The following is an 18,762-nucleotide window of genomic DNA, read 5'->3' as shown; positions in this document are numbered from 1 at the left end:
GCAAGTCTCCTGTCTCAGCCTCCCAAGTAGCTGGGACTACAGGCGCCCGCCACCATGCCAGGCTAATTTTTGTATTTTTAGTAGAGACAGGGTGTCGCCATGTTTGCCAGGCTGATCTCAAACTCCTGACCTCGTGATTCGCCCGCCTCGGCCTCCCAAAGTGCTGGGATTACAGGCGTGAGCCACCGCACGCGGCCCCCTTCCTGCATTTTGAGGAAGCAGCAGCCTTGGTCATGGCCCATAAGAACTCGGACTTCAACTGAAAAAAGTGGCTCTTCCCTACACAACAGTCCAGGAAGCCGGATATTGGGAGTGTGGTGAGAAGAGAACTGACCCATCCATAAGCTATTCCGGATTCTCTGTCACTCTCAGCCGTGGAGCATCAAGCAGGCTTCCTGAAGCTTCGGGAGGACCTGGCTTCAGCTGCTGTCTCAGCTGCTCGAATGTAACATGGTTCCGTAGTTGAGACTTCAGTCATCCTGAGCAATAAACCAGCTCATCCACTGACTTGGCTCCTAGCTTATTACATGTGTGCACTCCCTGCACTGATGAAAACAGGAAACATGGCGGGCGCAGTGGCTCACGCCTGGCATCCCAGCACTTTCGAGGCTGAAGCAGGAGGATAGCTTGAGGCCGGGAGTTCAAGACTAGCCTAGGCAACGTGGCAAAACCCTATCTAAAAAAAAAAAAAAGAAAAAGAAAAGAAAACAGAGGAAACACAATCATGGAATTTTTAAGGTGGCAACATGTTTGCTTAAAAACAGGTGAGCCTGTCAGCTCTGCTCCTGAGGGAGAGGTAGCTTGGTCAAGAGGGCAGCCCCAGGCCCTGCAGTACAGCTGGTGATTTTCAGCCCAGAGCCCTGGAACCTTGGATGGGGAGTGTGTCTGAGGGCTGTGCGTGGTAGAATGGCAAAAGTGGGGCTATGTGTGGCCCGGCGTGGCTGGTGCGGACATCTGGGGTTGCTGTCAACCCCGGGGTAAGCAGCGGAAGGTCCCAGGTGAACGGCAGGTCCCCAGAGGTCTGTTTCTCCTCTGGACCTTAATGACCAGGCTCCCAGCCAGGAGCCAGCGGCTGGGGCGAGGGGAGAGTGATTTCAGCGCTCTCTGCCCCGAAGCAGGAACTGAAGGGCCAGCCGGTGGGCACCCAGCATGAGCTCCAGGCACATCTGGACACCTATGCTTTGCCCAGAGTTGCTTTTCTCAGAGGCTGCAGTCACAGGGAAAAGTTGTGATGGTCTTTCCTGCTATTTCCCGTTCGTCCTCTTTCGCCTCCGTTTTTGTTCCCATGTCTTCCTGTACTCCGGGTTCTTGCTTCTGAGGTGGTCTGGGACAATCTGGATGGGTCTCCGGCTTTAACACCCTGGAGCACAGACAGCTTGCAAAATGCTCTCCGGTGGAGGGAGACTTCATCCTCTTTTCCTCCCTTTTCAACGATTTAAATCCAGGAAAAAATCGCAGCCCCGCCCTTCAGCACTGGGGTGGTTTTGGAGGTGTCGCCTGCCACCTCCTGGCAGACGCCACTGTGACAGCTACGCCACCACACAAAGGCGCGGGAGCGTGGCCAACATCCTGACAATGTTCGTCTCTCAGCCAAGCAGTGTTTTCCTTGTCAAATGTGGCTCGTTTTTTATTCCTGTTTACTGGGGAAATGGTGAGAGAACAAATGTCGGCCTCAAAACTTGAGAATTCAAGGTAGTGATTTTCCAGAATCACTCAGCAAATAACAACCATCTGCTCCCCTGTATTCACTGAAGAAAGGACAATTTGCCTCCCTCCTGCACCCTCCCTCGTCCCTACTAAATTATACCCATGAATATATAAAGTGAACTGAAGGCACTAAAGCAGTGAACTGAAGGCACTAAAGTGAACTGAAGGCACTAAAGCAGTGAGTCTTCAGTGAACTGAAGACTCTAAAGCAAAGGGATGTAAATTTTTTTTCCCTCTCACACCCAGGATAAAATGGGCTTAGAATTACTTGTCAGTGTTGGCCGGGCGCGGTGGCTCACGCCTGTAATCCCAGCACTTTGGGAGGCCGAGGCGGGTGGATCACGAGGTCAGGAGATCAAGACCATCCTGGCTAACATGGTGAAACCCCGTCTCTACTAAAAATACAAAAAATTAGCCGGGCGTGGTGGTGGGCGCCTGTAGTCTCAGCTACTCGGGAGGCTGAGGCAGGAGAATGGCGTGAACCTGGGAGGCGGAGCTTGCAGTGAGCCGAGATCGCACCACTGCACTCCAGCCTGGGCGACAGAGGGAGATTCCGTCTCAAAAAAAAAAAAAAAAAAAAAAATTACTTTCCAGTGTTTACATTGCTTTTTCTAAACAAGGACAAGGTAATACATGGTTTATTCTTTCACTGTTATTTTGTAACGAGTCAGTGGGAGTATAACCCGGGGAACAAATCCCAGGAGATTGGTTTTAGGCTGGAAAGATGTGAGCTTCCTTTTCATGACTCCTGCTTCTTGAGCACTGTCCTGAGGTGTCTGGGGAGACTGGAGTGGGATGGATTTGCATTCTCCAGGCCGCCTTTCCGCCTGTCCTCTCTGCACCAGCCTTTGGGAGCAGTGTTGGGGGGACACTTGCATCGCCCATTCATGTGGAGCTCTGGGCAGGCCCAGAGCACAGTGGAGCTCCAGAGCAGATGTTCAAATATTCAGATGTCAGCCTGGGAGGACACTGTCCCTGCAAACACCCCTCCCCCAGGGGAGAGCAATCCCAACCTGCCCCTTGGCACGTGAATCATGCTTGGTCATTTGGTTTTACTAGGAAGAGGGAGTTTGACTAGGAAGTTGGGGGAGTAGAAGAGAAAGAAGGTTTCTCCTGGGCACACCAGCAACACACTTGACCTCCCTGGAGTGAGCAGTGTCCAAACCATTACGGGAGCCGCTGGGCAGAAGGGTGTGGGGAAACGCTTCCTGTGTTGTCTTCAACTCCAACTCTGTGTGGCTGCAAAAGCAGTGCTTTTTTTTTTTTTTGAGACGGAGTCTCGCTCTGTCGCCCAGGCTGGCGTGCAGTGGTGCAATCTCGGCTCACTGCAAGCTCCGCCTCCCGGGTTCACACCATTCTCCTGCCTCAGCCTCCCGAGTAGCACCTGCCACCACGCCTGGCTAATTTTGTGTATTTTTTTAGTGAAGACGGTTTCACCGTGTTAGCCAGGATGGTCTCGATCTCCTGACCTTGTGATCCGCTGCCTTGGCCTCCCAAAGTGCTGGGATTACAGGCGTGAGCCACCGCGCCCGGCCTCCCGAGGTGCTGGGATTACAGGCGTGAGCCACCGCGCCTGGCCAGCAGTGCTTAAGAGAGTCCCATATTCCACCCACGCACCCCATCCCCACAGTTCCTTATAGATACATTGATGACCATCAGCACTTGCCCTGACCCCCTGGCTGCATCCTGGTTTGGCCGCTAGTAGGTAAAGATCCAGCTTGCCCTCGGCCCTGGAGGGGCTGAGAGAACAGAAGGGTCCTGCCGCTGTATTGTGGGCGTTCATTCTCAGAACCTTGGCCTCTAAACATTGGGGGATGAGACGTAAGTAGGACTAACACAGGGAACCAGGAAACAGTGACACTTTCCTGACACATGCAGGGTGAGGCTGCCGATTTTGAAATTCAGTTTTCTGCATAGACTTCCGTCTCTGCAAAGTCCTCAAAAAGGTATCTGCAGAGGTGCCAAGAAGGTCTGACATGGCCTGTTGAATTAAGCCGTTTCTATGGATACATAAACAGTGGCTCAGTGAAGCCCTGAACAATCTCAAAGACCATCTGAGCCCAGAGCAGAGCTGCTGGATGCCATGAGCGTAGCCCTCAGCTTCCTGGTGTTCCCTTAGCCACGTCCTCGTTACCAGGCCAAACGTGACTGACAGGTACTGTGACACACCAACCACACAAAACAACTTACTAACGTAATCTGCTGCTCATAGTTTATTTTCCACCAACCAGTGATCAGCTGTGAGTGATGTGGCTGTGACCTACAGCTGGTGCTTGGTGATTACAAACACCCACCAGCTGGTGGAGCAGGCGCCTCCCTGCCAGGATGATGCTTCAGGAACTTTCTGGGCACAAAGTGCTTCTTGGTGGACAATTTTTAAAAACACACAGAGCCACGTGGGTCACCTATTGTCACCAAGAGAAAAAAGAACCTCAAAATCAGTGACGCGACAGGAAGAATTCGGACCTGTTCTTTCTGAGGAAGTTCTTATTTTTCCTGTAACTGTATGACGGCATCACACCTTCCTCCTGAACATGGGGGCCATAGTCACTGACTCTGCCAGCCTCCCACGAGTGTGCTGGTGTAGGAGGAGCTGCAGACGTCCTCAAGCAGAAGTCACTTCTGCGTCCTCAGTGGTAACTCCTGTCCCTGCTCAAGTCCTCCGCCCTCCCCCGCAGCTGTCTTTTCCCTTCGAGAAGCAGGATGCTTGCCGCCATGGCCGAGTTGAGGCTGTCCACACCAGGCACAACGGGGATCAGCAGCCTCTTGCCACCAGTGCTCTCGGCCAGCTGCAGGGACTCCAGGCTCACGCCGTAGGTCTCCCCGCCAATCACCACAGCTGCCGGCGCCTCTGTCCAGTCCGAGTCGTAACTCTGAACCTCAACATGAGGCAGCCAATCTTGACTGGCTCCGGTTTCTACATCTTCCTCTTCCTCATACTTGTGAAACTTCATCACTCGTTGATCACACACCCAGCCATGGTCACTAGCTTTATTAGACATCTCAGCCTGGGCATAAAGGCCACAGTTGTCAGCCACATAGACCCGAGTGTCAGGGGGCAGGTAATTGGGCACGGTTTCCCATTCCAGATTATTGATAATGGGCATCCGGAAATGTGCGCCCATACCCGCCCGGAGCACTTTGGGCTCCCAGGCATCCACACAGCCTGGAAAATAAAAAGACAGGAAACAATCAAGATGTTACAAATCTTCCCAGACCAGGGGACTGTGGAGTAAGTCTGATCAATTTTGGATCAGGAGATAAACCAGTTCTTCTATGATAGCTTTCTTGAGGGCTGGGACCTTCTGCCTCTCTCTGACAGCATCCAGCAAAGCGACTATAGGCGTCACTCCTGCTAGTGCTGAAGATGTTTTATGCATCCCTTCAACATCTCCCATTCACACGTGCCAGACACTGCGCAGAAGATGCAAAGATAATGAAAGTCCCCAACCCCAAGGAACGCACAGTGTAGTGGGCAGTGGCGCTGGGGTGGTATTAAACAGATGGCTACAGTATCAGTAACTGATGTAAAAGAAGCACCCACACAGTCATAGGAAACCCACAGACAAAGCAGGGCGATGAGGAAAACCATCTAAAAGACCATGACACTGAGATAAAGGCCCAGGCAGAGGACAGAGCTAGGAGAGGAAGCCGGAGAGTGGCGCAGCCTAAGGACTGCAAGCATGGTGAGCCGGCCAATCAGCGGTGGCGCTGTGGCGGCACAGGAGGTGAGCCAGCCAATCAGCCGGTGGGGGTGTGGTGGCACAGTTGACGTGGCCAATCAGCGGGTGGGGGGGGGGGTGTGGTGGCACAGGTGAGCCGGCCAATCACTGGTGGTGCTGTGGCGGCACAGGTGGTGAGCCGGCCAATCAGCGGTGGTGCTGTGGCGGCACAGGAGGTGAGCCGGCCAATCAGCGGACGGGGGTGTGGTGGCACAGGAGGTGAGCCGGCCAATCAGCGCGTGGGGGTTTGGTGGCACAGAAGGTGAGCCTGCCAATCAGCGGGCGGGGGTGTGGTGGCACAGGAGGTAAGCCGGCCAATCAGTGGGTGGGGGTGTGGTGGCACAGGCAGTGATCCGGTCAATCAGCGCTGGGGTGTAGTGGCACAGGAGGTGGGAGGTGGGCAGGCCAACACGGAGGAGGCCTCCTATGGGAAGCTGAGGAGTTTGGCATTTTATCAGAAGACAGTATCATGCCATTGAGTGATCTTAAGCAAAGCAGTGACAGAATCAGATCTATAGTTTCATCAAGACCCATTGGGCTTCAACGTTCAGTCTGCACTGGAGCAGGGAACACTCTAGAGATGAGGAAATGAGGCAAGAGGCAACCCCGGCAGCAGCCTGCGACGCCTGGCCTTTCCCAGGGGCTGCTGCTCACCACGGGCAGGCTGGGAGAGCGGCCGAGGGTGGGGCCTCACAGTGACTGCATGGCCTCCCACCCTCCCCCGCACAGCTTGTTAGCGCAAGTCTTCTCCTGACGAGTTATTTTAAAAGTTCATTTGTCAAACCTCGGGATAGACGAACCAGGCAAACCAGATTTTAAACGGAGAATAAGACACAGAGGATGTAACAGCGCCTGCACCCCCAACCACGGGCTTTCCCTCTCCCTGCAGGAAACCAGAGATAGGCCCAGATGTGTGAGAGGAGCGGCCGAGGCTGACCCCTCTGCCTGGAGGGGAGAAGGGAAAGGGGAAAGGCGAGACTCCTCCCGTCATCCTCATGTCCTGGATACTGGGCACCACACCAAGTATTTCCTACCTTCTTTCCCTATTTCTTACACCCCAGCCATCAGTATCAATGTGAAAACCACACTGCTTGGATTATTTAGATTTATTTCCAAATCCCACAACAGCTATCAGAGCACTAAATAATGGGGCGAGTAAGCGGGTACTGATCACAGAACCCCAGCACGTAGCTCTCACACTGGCACAGAAACGTATTCTAGCAAGGCGTGACTGAGAAAGAGTTGCGAGCAGCAATTTAGGCAAGTCTCAACAATGGGTGCCACTATTAGTTTACTTTTAATGGTGGCTGGGGTGTTTCTGATGAATGGTACTCTCTGTCCCCTCCACCTCCCAAGGTGTAAGAGACATTTTAGGCGTGCTCCAACTGTGAGGAAAGTCTGTTTAGAGCCAAGCCTATTAATCCCTATTTCTGATGACAAGAGACAGAAATGTAATGAGGCGAATTTGTGTGCGGGGCATGTGACCCACGCTGAGGCTAAGGGAATCTAAGGGAAACGGATCACAATGACATTAGGATTCAGAGCTGCTGACGTCATTCCTTTCATAGGATTCAGAAGTCAAGACTCAGGAATGGCTCATATACTCAGCAATTTGGGAACTCAAGATCATTATATAAAGAACCAGAAACCAAGTGTTAAAATTGGCATCTATTTCATTTCCATAATCGATGTGAAGTTCTCTAACAGCCTAGCAGGTTTCATGATAATTTTAAAAGATAATAAACATGGCTGGCTATGGCGGCTAACGCCTATAATCTCAGCATTTTGCCAGGCAGAGGCAGGAGGATCCCTTGAGCTTAGGAGTTCCAGATCAGCCTGGGCAACACAGCAAGACCCCATCTCTACAATAAACATAATTTTTAAAAAAGAGAATCAACATTGACTGAATTACTCGTGAGGCAGGTAAGGTGTGAAGTAACTTCTGTGCATCATCTCACTTAATCCTCACGGTGACCAGGGAGATTCTGTTATTCCTCCCAGTTCACCAACGAGGAAGCTGACACTTCAGGGACTACTGCTCAGGGACCACAGCTAGTGAAGGCAGACCAAGATCCAAAGCCGTGTCTGCCTGCCCAGAGCCCTAGCTCACCTAACAGTGGTCGACTTGGCTGGGCGTGGTTATTCATGCCTGTCATTCCAGCTACTGCTCAGGGACCACAGCTAGTGAAGGCAGACCCAAGATCCAATGCATGTCTGCCTGCCCAGAGCCATAGCTCACCTAACAGTGATTGACTTGGCTGGGCATAGTTGTTCATGCCTATAATTCCAGCACTTTGGGAGACTGAGGCAGGAGGACTGCTTGAGTCAGAGCCAGTTCAACACCAGCCTGGGCAACATAGTGAGACCCCATCTCTTTAATAAAAAAAAAAAAAAAGACCAGACCAACTAATCCACCTGGTTTTATTATTTTTTTGAGAGGGAGTCTCACTCTGTCGCCCAGGCTGGAGTGCAGTGATGAGCTCACTTGACATGTGATGAGCTTTGACATCCCAGGCTCAAGCAATCCTCCCACCTCAGCCTCCCAAGTTGCTGGGACTGAGTATAGGCACACCCCACCACACCCAGCTAATTGTAATTTTTTTTGTAGAGATGAGGTCTCACTATGTTGCCCAGGATGGTCCTGAACTCCTGGGCTCAAGTGACCCTCCTGCCTCGGCCTCCCAAAGGGCTGGATTACGAGTGTGAGCCACTATGCCTGGCCTTTGATGCTCTTACCTTTGGTGAGTAACACTTTGCTGCAGCCTGCCCCAGCTGCAGATCTCAGAATTGTCCCCAGGTTCCCAGGGTCACGGAGATTGTCACAAATCAATAATAAAGGCAGTGAATGCTGAAGCTGAGTCTTTGGATATGTCATCTTAACATGGTCAGGTTTGGCAAAAATCCCTGAGGAAACAAAACAGATGGTTTACTTGCCTGGTGTGGGCACGGGGAATAGTCTGACTTTTCATTTACTTATCAATCTTGATATGGTCTTAGTTACATAAAAATACAGGAATACGGGCCAGGTGTACTGGCTCATGCCTGTAATCCCAACACTTTGGGAGGCCGAGGCGGGTGGATCACCTGAGGTCAGGAGTCCAAGACCAGCCTGGCCAACGTGGCAAAACCTTGTCTCTACTAAAAATACAAAGATTAGCCAGGCGTAGTGGCGCATGCCTCTAGTCCCAGCTACCTGGGAGGCTGAGGCAGGAGAATCGCTTGAATCTGGGAGGTGGAGGTTGTGGTGAGCCAAGATCACGCCACTGCACTCCAGCCTGGGCGACACAGTGAGACTCCCTCTCAAAAAAAAAAAAAAAGGAAAAAAAAACCCACGAATACATTCTGATTGGCAAAATTCAAACAACATAAAATTCTACCAGTACCACTCTCCTCCCCCTCGACTGTTCTGTTTTGGAGTATATCCTTTTAGAACTTGTTCTATGCATCTACCTGTATATATGCACTCCTGTCCATATGTAAATGTGTTTTACATTCCGTGTCATACTCTGTATTATTCTGTAATCGACTTATTTTACGCAACAACATATCTTAAACTTACCATGTCAGTATGTTTGAAGCTACTTTTTTCCTTTAACTGCTGTAGGCTATTTTTTTTTGAGACAGAGTCTCACTCTCTCACTCTGTTGCCCAGGCTGGAGTACAATGGTGTAATGCTGGCTCACTGCAACCTCTGCCTCCTGGGTTTAAGCAATTCTCCTGCCTCTCAGCCTCCCAAGTAGCTGGGATTACAGGCACCCGCAACCACACCCGGCTAATTTTTTGTAATTTTAGTAGAGACGGGATTTTGCCATGTTGGCCAGGCTGGTCTCGAACTCCTGACCTCAGGTGATCCACCCTCCTCGGCCTCTCAAAGTGCTGGGATTACAGTTGTGAGCCACCATGCCCAGCCTCTATTTTGTAGTATGAATGTACCGCAGTTCATTTATCTCTTCCTCTATGGACTGTTAAATTACTTGAATTTTTCCCTGTTACAAATGCTGCTGCAATGGGTATCCCTGTAGGACTGTCTGTCCATGTGTCTAAAAATTTCTCTAGCATAAATACCTGTGAGTGAAATGGACAAATGATGTGCGTGCACTCTTAACGTTCACACAGGCTCTTTCAGTTTATTCACATCAGGAACTCATAAATACCTGTTTTCGGCTGGGCGCAGTGGCTCATGCCTATAATCCCAGCACTTTGGGAGGCTGAGGTGGGCGGATCACAAGGTCAGGAGTTTGAGACCAGCCTGAACAACATGGTGAAACCCTGTCTCTAATAAAAATACAAAAATTAGGCCAGGCACGGTAGCTCACGCCTGTAATCAACAGCACTTTGGGAGGCTGAGGTGGGCGGATCATGAGGTTAGGAGATCAAGATCATCCTGGCTAATACGGTGAAACCCCATCTCTACTAAAAATAACAAAAAAATTAGCCGGGCGTGGTGGTGGGCGCCTGTAGTCCCAGCTACTCAGGAGGCTGAGGCAGGAGAATGGCGTGAACCCAGGAGGCGGAGCTTGCAGTGAGCAGAGATCACGCCACTACACTCCCGCCTGGGCGACAGATCGAGACTTCGTCTCAAACAAACAAACAAACAAACAAACAAAAAACAAAAATTAGCCAGGCATGGTGGCGCATGCCTGTAATCCCAGCTACTCAGGAGGCTGAGGCAAGAGAATTGCTTGAACCCAGGAGGTGGAGGTTGCAGTGAGGCAAGATCGCGCCACTGCATTCCGGCCTGGGCAACAGAAAGACACTGTCTCAAAAACAAAAAACAAAACAAAACAAAACCTGTTTTCCAGCTCAAACCCTTCTCAAAAGCGGGTCTATGATTTGTTTCCATTTGTCCCAATGTGATAGAAAAAACAGCATGCCATTATTTTAACTTGCCTTTTCTCTGATTACTAGAGAAGCTAAACACCTTACTGACTGACTGCGATCTTCCTCAGTGAATTCCTGTGCTCCTTTAACTGTCTTGTTTCTACAACCTGTGCCCATCTTCCTACCAGGTAGGCTTTTAAAAAATAGTTTATAGGCTTAAATATTTAAAAAACAATTATTAGCCTGCTATACTGATTTATCTTTCCTTTATCACTCATTTTAAAATTCAAAGTACATTCCTAGGAAAAAGAATATGAATTTCAAAACTTGAACGCATCAAAGTAACAACCCCTTTTTCAAATACGCTGGCTCAGAAGCACTGTCTTAGGGACATACTCTGCAAAACGAAGGGGCTGTAGGTGCAGTGAACGCTTGAGTCACTTCCAAGGCCTCACGCTGGAGGTCCAGAAGCCTGGGAGCTTTAGAATGGGTACAGCCACTTACTGGTGACCGCTCTGTCCTCAGTCTAACACAAAGGAGTAAAATGGGGTCTGGGACTATCTGGGAAAATGAAAACCCTAAGTGGCCTTCTCAGTGGAAAATTCTCTCCTTATTTAATAATCTCTACATGATAAAATTATATATACATTATATAATAATCTACATTACATAATCTCTACATTATTCATCTCTAAAGTTTTATGGAAAGAATTTATGGGAAAAGAGAAAAATTGGAAAAAGGCTAATATTAAAAATGGCTTTGAGTACATGAAATTGCTGTGGTATAGATGAAGTTATTCACATGGGTGTATCACATATCCACAAGTTTCTTTTTGAATCACCATGTTTACTGGTAGAGGTGATAATGATAACCTTTTAGTAAACTTTTTTTTTAAGCCAAGCACTACCCTAAACTCTTTATGTATAATTATCAAATATTCAATCCCTTTGTAGTCTGCTCCCAAGGGACTGTACAGTTTTTTTGAATCTTACTAGTATTTTGTCGTATATGATTGCTACAATAAATGGGCTACTGACTGAAGTCAGGAGATGAATGAAATAGTACTTGTACTGAAACATGATACAATCAAAGATTTAGGATTCTTTCTAAAAGACGGTGCAGGTAAAAAGCCTATCCACCACTGAAGGCAATGGAAGGGTATTAGGCATCTGTGTGCTGTGAGAGAGCCTCCACTTCGGAGTCACAGATGGCCACAAGCCATTCAGTAGGGCTGGGGACCTTAGAAGTCCTTTACTTCTACTTGGATGTCTGTGGTGATGAGAACCCACTATACGGAGGCCCTACTTACGTCGCTGGATTCTGGGGAGTGTCTGTCTAAAGCCTGACAGGTGCTGCCAGTTCCTATCCATTTCTCCCTTATTCCTTGCCCTCAAATCTAAAACATAGTAACATAAGGATAAGCCAGGAAATGATGAAAGCAGGTATGATGATGAAGTTCAAGATGGGCTGGCCACTGTGAGCACACCTGCCCCAAGTGACGAGCACAAGTTCAAGATGGGCTGGCCACTGTGAGCACACCTGCCCAAAGTGACAAGCACAAGTTCAAGATGGGCTGGCCACTGTGAGCACACCTGCCCCAAGTGACAAGCACAAGTTCAAGATGGGCTGGCCACTGTGAGCACACCTGCCCCAAGTGACAAGCACGGTAAAAATGAATAACACTTTCACTGAAGCATGGAGTGTGGATTAGAGGGCTGTAGCTAGTGAGAATATGGTTACTTAGCATGAGTAATTCTAGGTACTTTAGTAATCCAAGTCCCCATCCTAGGATCTAAGAGCTGTGAGTCCAGAGGCACAGATCCCTGTGGCTCACTGGGTTACAGAGACAAGAGATGGTTCCCCAGAATCTCCTCTCTCAACAGTTCAGGGATTCAGTTTTCATATCTTAAAACTCCAATGTCAGAAACGTATGAAAAACTTATCTTCTCATATTTAGACCAAAGACTTTGTAACTGCTACTCGACATCGGAGTTACATAAGGTTAAGTTAGATTCAGCCAAATGAAGAAACAGACTAGAAGACAAGGTTCTCTGTTTATTGGGCTAAACGGGGCAGTAAATTGTGGCTTGTACCTCGCTTCTTAGATCTGCTTCTGGAATAAGCAGTTTATTGACAGTTATCACCACATTGGCAGAGGTTTTGCAAAAATGAAGGGCTCAATCTTTCAGTAAATGCTTTCTTAATTTTTAATCTGACATAGAAAGTTGAAGAAGTAATCTAAAAAATAGAAGGTTTGAGGAATAGTGGTTCTTCCTAGGGACCATAAAGAGCCACAACACAAATGATAGTGAAAAACAGGTTTCAATTTCCATTGAAAATACTCTAAGATACACAGGTTTGAGAATTATATTTTTCTAATTGTAACATTTTGAATTTCATTTCAATGCTGCTGTCCTAAGACAAGTATGAGAAATTAATCCTAGGTCTCCACACCTTAAGATACACTGTGTAAGGCCGGGAACGGTGGCTCACGCCTGTAATCCCAGCACTTTGGGAGGCCGAGGCAGGAGGATCACCTGAGGTCACAAGTTCGACATCAGCCTGGCCAACATGGTGAAACCCCATCTCTACTAAAAACACAAAAATCACCCGGGCGTGGTGGCAGACGCCTGTAATCCCAGCTACTGGGGAGGCTGAGGCAAGAGAATCCCTTGAACCAGAGAGGCGGAGGTTGCAGTGGGCCAAGATCGCGCCATTGCACTCCAGCCTGGGTGACAGAACAAGACAAAAAAAAAAAAAAAGATACACTGGGTAATCACTAACCCATTATTCCTTGTGGCGTTACGAGGTCGGACCAATCCTTGATATCCTCAAATTTCACCTTAATGAGGCTGACACCTTTCAGCTTATCGACTGGCAGCTCCTTTAGGTATTCTAGACGGCTAAAGAAGAACATTTTTGGCACAGCTCCAGCCTTGAGAGCGTCTGAAATGAGCCTGCGACCTTCCAGCAGGATCTTCCCTTGTTTTTCCCGAAATGGCCTGGACTTCACTATTGTCATTACACTGCTGTAGATGGAAATTAAAAAAAAAAAAAACAGGTAACTATCAACATCCTTGTTACTGAGACACGCTTAGTTGTAACAGAAATAAAGAGCTACGGAGAGGGCCGGGCGCGGTGGCTCACGCCTGTAATCCCAGCACTTTGGGAGGCCGAGGCGGGCAGATCACCTGAGGTCAGGAGTTCCAGATCAGCCTGGCTAACATGGTGAAACAAAAACAACAACAAAGAGCTAAGGAGAAACAGAAGCTAATTCCAAAGACGCTTATTCGGCCCTCTGTGCATAATACAAAAACCAGCGGGCTGTACTGGAAGAAGTCCTCCATCGGAAGGAGGTTAAGGTTCCGCTGTGCGACGGGAAGGGAAACGAGAACATTCGACAGGCTCAAGAACCACATCACCTCAGCCTCCTGTCCCCGGGATAAGCTTTATCGTAGCGAAGCCCAGACTCTTCCCAGGTGCTGGGAGCGCGGGATGCGGACTCCTCGAGCGGTTGTTTCTCTCGTTGCTCCCGGGCACTGGCCTCAGATGGTGCCTTGCGGGGCTGCTTCCCAGGAGCGCGCTTCTGTTCCACCACCTCTCCGGAAGGAAACACCACTTTCACTGGGCTCCGCCGCAGCGCCCGGACCCAGCGCCTCGCGTCAAGGTCCCAAGCCTGGACCACCTGCAGCAACGGTCGCACGACAAACCTCGCGGGTCTCACCAGCGCCGCCATGTTCCCTGAGACCCGGGCTGCGTCACGAAAGCGCGCCGTCGGCGGCTAGTGACGTCACGGCCCGTGGCGCCCTTCGTGGACTGGGCTGTACCGTGCGCGTGACGGCTGCGTGCGGCGGGAATCATGGCTGCTCGCAGAGCTCTGCACTTCGTATTCAAAGTGGGAAACCGCTTCCAGACGGCGCGTTTCTATCGGGACGTCCTGGGGATGAAGGTGCAGGCCGGGGCCGACAGGGGCTGGCGCGCGAGGCTGGAACCGGCGCCCGAGCCGGCCCTGGCGGAGGGAGGGGAAAATGGGTGTGTCGTGAACCTAAGCCGGAGGGTGTCCGACCTTAGGCCCTGCGCGGTGTTCAGCTTCAGGAGCGTGGCGAGTCGCCGTTGGGGATCATAGGCCTTGGAGAAGGGCCTAACACGATTAGTCCCCGCGGTGTGCCCACGCACGTCCTTTCATTTAAGCCACTCGTAAACGTTTATTGAGCCCCGCCCTTGTGGAGCTTACTGTCCACCGGAAAAGACGGTAAATAAAATGTTATATAATGCTTTCCAGTTAATATTTGTCTTTTCCGGTTTGGAGCCTTTGATGTAGATAAAATCAGCGTATTCAGAGTTCTGCTTCTATCAAGGCTGGTCTGAATAGTCCGTTTCGGATACTCAGTCTCTGAATATATGCTCCAACTCTCAACCCATCTGCTTTTCAACAGCACCCAGAAGCGGTCTCTCTCGGGTCCTGAGGAGCTGTTATTGCAGGATTCAGTTGGTTGGGGAACTGGGTTTTGGGGACCTCCTTTGATAAGCCAGGGAGGTAGGGAACACACCACTAAGGAAGACTTGAAAGGTGCAACAGCGCGGTTTAGTGTATAGACGGTGCAGTAGACGGGGATCTGAATTCGTCAGGTCATTTTAAAAGTATCTGCTATTTTCAGGGTACTACGTTGAGTTTTGGCAACAAAGGTGCAAATGACCCTGATATATATCCTCCATTAGAGCTCATGGCCTGGGTTGGGGTGGGAGTTGGAACTGGATTTGTACGTAGATGATGGTAATGGAAGTCAGAATTTGATAGTGAAAAACCACCAAACTTTCGATAGCAGAAACCACAGAGCTGTCCCTTGTTAGTATTTCCTCGTCGATCAAAAGGTTGTTGCAAAGATTAAACACGTGCCGGCGCGGTGGCCCACGCCTGTAATCTCAGCACTTTGGGAGGCCAAGGCGGGTGGATCACTGGAGGTCAGGAGTTGGACACCAGCCTGGCCAACATGGTGAAACCCCGTCTCTACTAAAAATACAAAAATTAGCCGGGCATGGTGGCACACGCCTGTAATCCCAGCTACTGGGGAGGCTGAGGCAAGAGAATCGCTTGTATCTGGGAGGCGGAGGTTGCAGTGAGCCGAGATCGCGCCATTGTGTTCCAGCCTGGGTGACAAAAGCAAAACTCCGTCTCAAAAAAAAAAAAAAAAAAAAAAGATTCAACACCTTATTATATGTATAATATTTAACATATCGGTAATAGTACATTATATAAGTGTTAGCCACTATTATAAAAATACAAAAGAAGGAGAGGTTTTCCAACCTGGGTGATGAGGAAATAATTCATGTAGACCTTGTATTCGAGTTGACTTTTTTTTTTTTTTTTTTGAGGTGGAGTCTCGCTCTGTCGCCAGGCTGGAGTGCAGTGGCGCGATCTCGGCTCACTGCAAGCTCAGCCTCCCGGGTTCACACCATTCTCCTGCCTCAGCCTCCCGAGTAGCTGGGACCACAGGCGCGTACTACAACGCCCGGCTAATTTTAAAAAATATTTTTAGTAGAGACGGGGTTTCACCGTGTTAGCCAGGATTCGAGTTGACGTCTAAAGATAGGATATCCACAGATAGATGAGAGGAGGAGCTACATAGTAAAACTGAAGAGCCAGTGCGGACATGGCACATGTTTGCGAGGCCACTGGTTTTATGTGCCTTTAGTTGAGGTTGCTTAGTTGAAGTTAAGGAGATGGGATATCAGGATGGACAGGTCGGCATTGCTTCTAATAGTATCTTGAATGCTATGCTAAAGAATTTGGATTTTATGCTGCAGTAAGATGGGAGCTCACTTACGTTCTTAAACAGGGCGGTGATGGGATCAGAGCTTTGTGCTTTAGGCATGTGCTTTTTTGGTGATATTAAGGAAGGATATCAATAAGGATTTTTTTATTTTTTATTTTTTTTATGTTGAGACGGAATCTCGCTCTTTCGCCCAGGCTGGAGTGCAGTGGCGCAATCTCGGCTCACTGCAAGCTCCGCCTCCTGGGTTCACACCATTCTCCTGCCTCAGCCTCCCGAGTAGCTGGGACTACAGGCGCCCGCCACCACACCCTGCTTAGTTTTTGTATTTTTAGTAGAGATGGGGTTTTACTGTGTTAGCCAGGATGGTCTCGATCTCCTGACCTCATGATCCACCCACCTCGGCCTCCCAAAGTGCTGGGATTACAGGCGTGAGCCACCGCGCCCGGCCAATAAGGATGATTTTTAATAGTCTGAGCGAAGCGTTGGGAACTTCAACTGGCAGGAGCCGTGGGAATCAAAAAGGAGGGCTAAAGCTAACACGTTGAGAGCCCGCTGTGTGCAGGGTTCTGTGAGATGCTTTCATAACATCCATTCCCATCACATGTTAGGAGACTGAGACTCAGATTCTAATTTGCTCAGAGTTACACAACTACTAAATGACAGAATTCCAAATCAGACTTTTTTTTTTTTTGAGTTTGAGTTTTGCTCTTGTCACCCAGGCTGGAGTGTAATGGTGCAATCTCAGCTCATTGCAACCTCCGCCTCCCGTGTTCAAGCAATTCTCCTACCTCAGCCTCCTGAGTAGCTGGGATTACAAGCGCCCACCACCATGCCTGGCTAATTTTGTATTTTTTGTATTTTTAGTAGAGATGGGGTTTCACTGTGTTGGCTAGGCTGGTCTCGAACTCCCGACCTCAGGTGATCTGCCCACCTCAGCCTCCCAAAGTGCTGGGATTACAGGCGTGAGCCACGGTGCCCATCTTTTTTTTTTTTTTTTTTTTTTAATTTTGAGATGGAATTTTGCTCTTGTCACCCAGGCTGTAGTGCAGGGGCGCGATCTCGGCTCACTGCAACCTCCATCTCGTGGGTCCAAGTGATTCTCCTGCCTCAACCTCCTGAGTAGCTGGGATCACAGGCACACGCCACCACGCCTGGCTAATTTTTGTATTTTTAGTTGAGACAGGGTTTCACTATGTTTGCCGGGTTGATCTTGAACTCCTGACCTCAGGCAGTCCACCCACCTTGATCTCCCAAAGTGCTGGTATTATAGGCGTGAGTCACTGCGCCTGGCCCAAATCAGACTTCTTTAATGCTGAAGGCCACACTTTTTCCCACTGCATAGCACTGCTTACCAATCTAAACAGATTTCACAACTGATTTGGTAGCCTGACCTTTGGTGTCAAGCTGTTCGTCCTTCCACTGCTTCTATCCTGGGAGAAGTGTAAAGCTCATTTGCTTTTGTTCTTTTACAAGTAAAGCTTATAAATGATAATGTTTGTGTTTTGACATTTTAGTCTGTGCTAAAGACGCTGTGAGCAGTACTAGCAACACTTCACAATTTATTCTAAATCTCACACCAGGTTCTGCGGCATGAGGAATTTGAAGAAGGCTGCAAAGCTGCCTGTAATGGGTATGATACCTTGTTTCTTAAAATCTCCTTTAGGCTCTGACTACACCCGGATAACAGAAGACAGTTTCTCAAAGTGAGTATAAAGCAGTGGAATTAATTAAGGAGGCAGTAAATTAGGGAGGCAACTTCGGGAGCGTCGGGAACACATACTCTGTTTCTCTGCACTCTCATGAGTATAAAGCAGTGGAATTAATTAAGGAGTCAGTAAATTAGGGAGGCAACTTCAGGAGCGTCGGGAACACATACTCTGTTTTCTCTGCACCCTCATACAAGACTTGTGGCACACAAAGGGATTTTCCAGCTCTCTAATACCAGCCGGCTGTCCTGTTATTTAATTGATTCTGACTCTACCTGGAGTTAATGTCAGATCCTGCAAGTTAAGGGCTCAGTCCCAGAAGATTTTTCCGTCACGTCAGGCGCCGGTCACAGTCTGGATCTCCAGGATTTCCGATGACCAGCTACAAGTCAGGGCTCCCGCTCCTGCTTCCTTGGGTTTGATAGTCTGCTACAGTGGCTCATGGAACTAAGGGAAACGCTGGAAACACTTACTTACATTTACTGGTTTATCATAAAGAGTACGAGTCAGAAATGGCCGGACAGAGGAGATACACAGGGCAGGGCATGGGGAGTGGGTGGCAGAGCTTCCATGCTCTTCTGGGCAGGCTGCAATCCAGCACCTCTGTACGTTCAGCATCCCAGAAGCTCATGAGTCTCATTGTTCAAGCCTAATAGAGCCCAGTCTCCATCCCTTTCCTTCCCAGAGGTTGGTGGATGGGACTGAAAGTTCCGTCCTCTAATCATTTGTCTTTCTGGTGACCAGCCCCATCCTGAGTCTATGTAGAGGCCCCACTCCAAGTCACTTCATTAGCATAAACTCAGGTGTGACTGAAAGGGGCTCATTATGAATAACAAAAGATATTCCTATCAGGAAATTCCAGAGGTTTTGGGAGCTCTGAGACAGGAACCAGGGACAATGACCAGATATGTTTCATATTATGCCACAAATGCAAATAAGTACATGCTCTAGATGAAGCAGCAGCTTTCCAGTATCTCTTTTTTTTTGAGACAGAATCTCACTCTGTCACCCAGGTGGGAGTGCGGGGTCAT

General features: G+C 49.1%; 2 protein-coding genes across 12 annotated transcripts in view; one reads left to right on the top strand and one right to left on the bottom strand.

Moving 5' to 3' along the window:
- Positions 1-3,897: 3,897 nt before the first annotated feature.
- MRM3 (mitochondrial rRNA methyltransferase 3) lies at positions 3,898-14,013 on the bottom strand. 2 transcript variants are annotated; one of them, NM_001279817.1, is given in 4 exon segments: positions 3,898-4,873; positions 8,166-8,333; positions 13,036-13,280; positions 13,674-14,013. In NM_001279817.1, coding segments are annotated over 4 exon segments (1,263 nt in total). In that variant the 5' UTR covers positions 13,988-14,013; the 3' UTR covers positions 3,898-4,337.
- The window catches only part of GLOD4 (glyoxalase domain containing 4), a 30,612-nt gene continuing 15,789 nt past the window's right edge, over positions 3,940-18,762 (top strand). The window contains exons 1-3 of one of the 10 annotated variants that reach the window (XM_063798148.1): positions 3,940-5,435; positions 10,338-10,438; positions 17,606-17,728. In XM_063798148.1, coding sequence (XP_063654218.1) covers positions 17,616-17,728 — 113 coding nt within the window. In that variant the 5' untranslated portion in view covers positions 3,940-5,435; positions 10,338-10,438; positions 17,606-17,615. Of the gene's footprint in view, positions 5,436-5,713; positions 7,353-10,337; positions 10,439-14,034; positions 14,504-15,624; positions 15,750-17,605; positions 17,729-18,762 lie in introns of those variants that run through there. The other 9 variants (XM_063798151.1, XM_063798152.1, XM_063798149.1 and 6 more) reach the window with 9 other exon arrangements.

The sequence above is a fragment of the Pan troglodytes genome, chromosome 19 (genome assembly GCF_028858775.2).
Source record: "Pan troglodytes isolate AG18354 chromosome 19, NHGRI_mPanTro3-v2.0_pri, whole genome shotgun sequence".
Taxonomy (NCBI): domain Eukaryota; kingdom Metazoa; phylum Chordata; class Mammalia; order Primates; family Hominidae; genus Pan; species Pan troglodytes.
This window is presented reverse-complemented; position numbering and strand designations above follow the sequence as displayed.